At 47.9% G+C, this 2,079-nt stretch overlaps 1 protein-coding gene across 1 annotated transcript; it reads left to right on the forward strand.

Annotated features, from left to right (window-relative positions):
- Positions 1-457: 457 nt before the first annotated feature.
- Positions 458-1,704, forward strand: LOC149847184 (NDR1/HIN1-like protein 10). The gene has a single exon (XM_089996862.1). It carries the CDS (start codon positions 569-571, stop codon positions 1,355-1,357), a length of 789 nt encoding a protein of 262 aa, XP_089852988.1. The 5' UTR covers positions 458-568; the 3' UTR covers positions 1,358-1,704.
- The last annotated feature ends 375 nt before the right edge of the window (positions 1,705-2,079 follow it).

Raw genomic sequence — 2,079 nt, forward strand, 5'->3', positions numbered from 1 at the left:
TGTATTGTAGGAGCCAAGTCGAGCAGAATATTGGTTGTCTTTGTTCAGCTTACCCAACCTATTTCACGAACGTGAGCCCAGCCCACGAGGATGTCGGATTCTTTCTCAAACAACACACGAAACTTCGTGGTCCATGCTTTTTAGTTCTCCTTTTTTATTTCTTCGCCAGAAAGAAAACCCAAAATTTTGTGGACGGTGAACAGCATCCGAGTACCTAACAGGTCACGAAACGAGTTGTGATTTTGAAAAAACGCGATCTTAAAAGAGTTTTGTCCTCCCTTCATGTTTCGTCTTTTCACATTTTCTCGTTTCTTCTTCAAAGGATAAAAACACTTCTTTAATTTTAATATCTCGCTGGAAATCACGATTTTCCAAAACTACGGTCCTTACGCGTTTTGTCCGCTGCTTCCTCCTCACTGTTTGTTTAAAAGGGGGTCCTCTCCCAAGTCTTGCTTTTGTCGGTTCTCAGTTTCTCCCTTCCTCCAGCAAAAAAGGGGTGAACACCTTAAAATTTGTCACCGGAAAAACCTCTCCCTTCTCGTCTCGACCCGTCGGGAAAAGCAAGAAAATGGCAGAGCAACCGAAGCCCTCCACCGGATACCCTCCAGCGTCCGGCCAGTATCCCCAGGGATACCCACCGCCTCAGTCGTACTACCCCTCTGCCTCCAACGGCTACGCATCCTCCGCCTATCCGCCGCCTCCGTACTACCCTCCTCCACCGCCTCCCCAGCCGAATCAGGCCTACTACTACGGCTCAGCTGCCGACGGCGGCTACCGCTCCTCCACCTTCCTCCGGCGCCTGATCATCGGCGCTATCGCCGCCTTCATCACTATCGGCGCCATCCTCTTGATAATCTGGCTGATCTTCCGCCCCCAACTCCCCGATTTCTCAGTCACTGGCGCCTCTGTCACCGCCTTCAACGTCTCCGGCAACCAATGGACCGCCAAATTGGACATGAACATCACCGCCTACAATGGGAACAAGAAGATGGGGATCGACTACAGGAGCATCCAGGCCGTCGTCGACTACCGCAAAGAGGGCTTGGCCGACACCTCCCTCGCCCCCTTCTACCAGGAGAAGCGAAATACTACCACGCTCCGCGCCAGCTTCGCTGCTGAATCGAGGTATGTCTCTGACTGGACGGCGGGCGGGTTGAAGGCCGACCGTGCCGCAGGAAAGGTTTTCTTCAACATCCAGCTGTGGTCGATCGTGAAGTTCAAGGACGGTGGATGGGGGACGCGATGGCGAAGCATGAGGGTTTTCTGCAACGGCGTTGAGATCGATTGGGCGGGTTCGGCAAGCAACTCGCTCGTGGGAAGCTTGAAGGTACCCGTCCGGTGCTCTGTGTACATGTGAGTTTGGTGCTCTCTTGTCCCCTGTTTCTTCTGATCTTTTGAGGGTTCTCTGTTCTTCACGTAAACCGTTTCAGATGGTTGCTGATGGGATGGGATGAAATGATATTTGGGGTTCACAATTATGTAAATATTTAGCAGAATTATGGCATACTTGTTCCTTCTTTTTTAGTGGTTATGTTGATTTTAGTTCCTGTTCCTTTTGTACTATTTCTGGTCGTTCAATATAGATTTTGTTTCCGTAACTCCTGTCGACTGACATCTCGGTCGTCGGTCAAGTTATTTCTTTTGGTTGTGTCTTTCCATTGAATTAGTTCTCCATCAGCAAAAGTTTGGACCATTTGAATTGTATCTGTTATACGAGAACCATTTGCTAGACAAACAAAGAGAAAAACATGGGAAAGCTCTATTTGTTAGATCAACATGATTAAATGTTTTGAAAAGAAAATGTGAGAAGCCCAAGGAGAGGGGTAATGATCAAACTGATGAGTCATCAGTTTCTTACTTCTTTTATGCATCTGTGAATGACTACAGGTGCTCCCTATTACTAGAAACTTGAGAACTCTATGGTTAAGGAAACAAGAGTCATGGAAGGCTTTGTTTGTTCATAGTCTAATCTTGTGAATGGGAAGCTTATAAGCTTGTCAACCAAGTGAATGGCTCGCTGTTGCTCCTTGTGGGCATCCTACTAAACATTATCGAGGGCATTCTTCCTAGTTTGAGTAA

Source organism: Nuphar pumila, chromosome 2 (genome assembly GCF_984573655.1).
Source record: "Nuphar pumila chromosome 2, dmNupPumi1.hap1.1, whole genome shotgun sequence".
NCBI classification, from domain to species: Eukaryota; Viridiplantae; Streptophyta; class Magnoliopsida; order Nymphaeales; family Nymphaeaceae; genus Nuphar; species Nuphar pumila.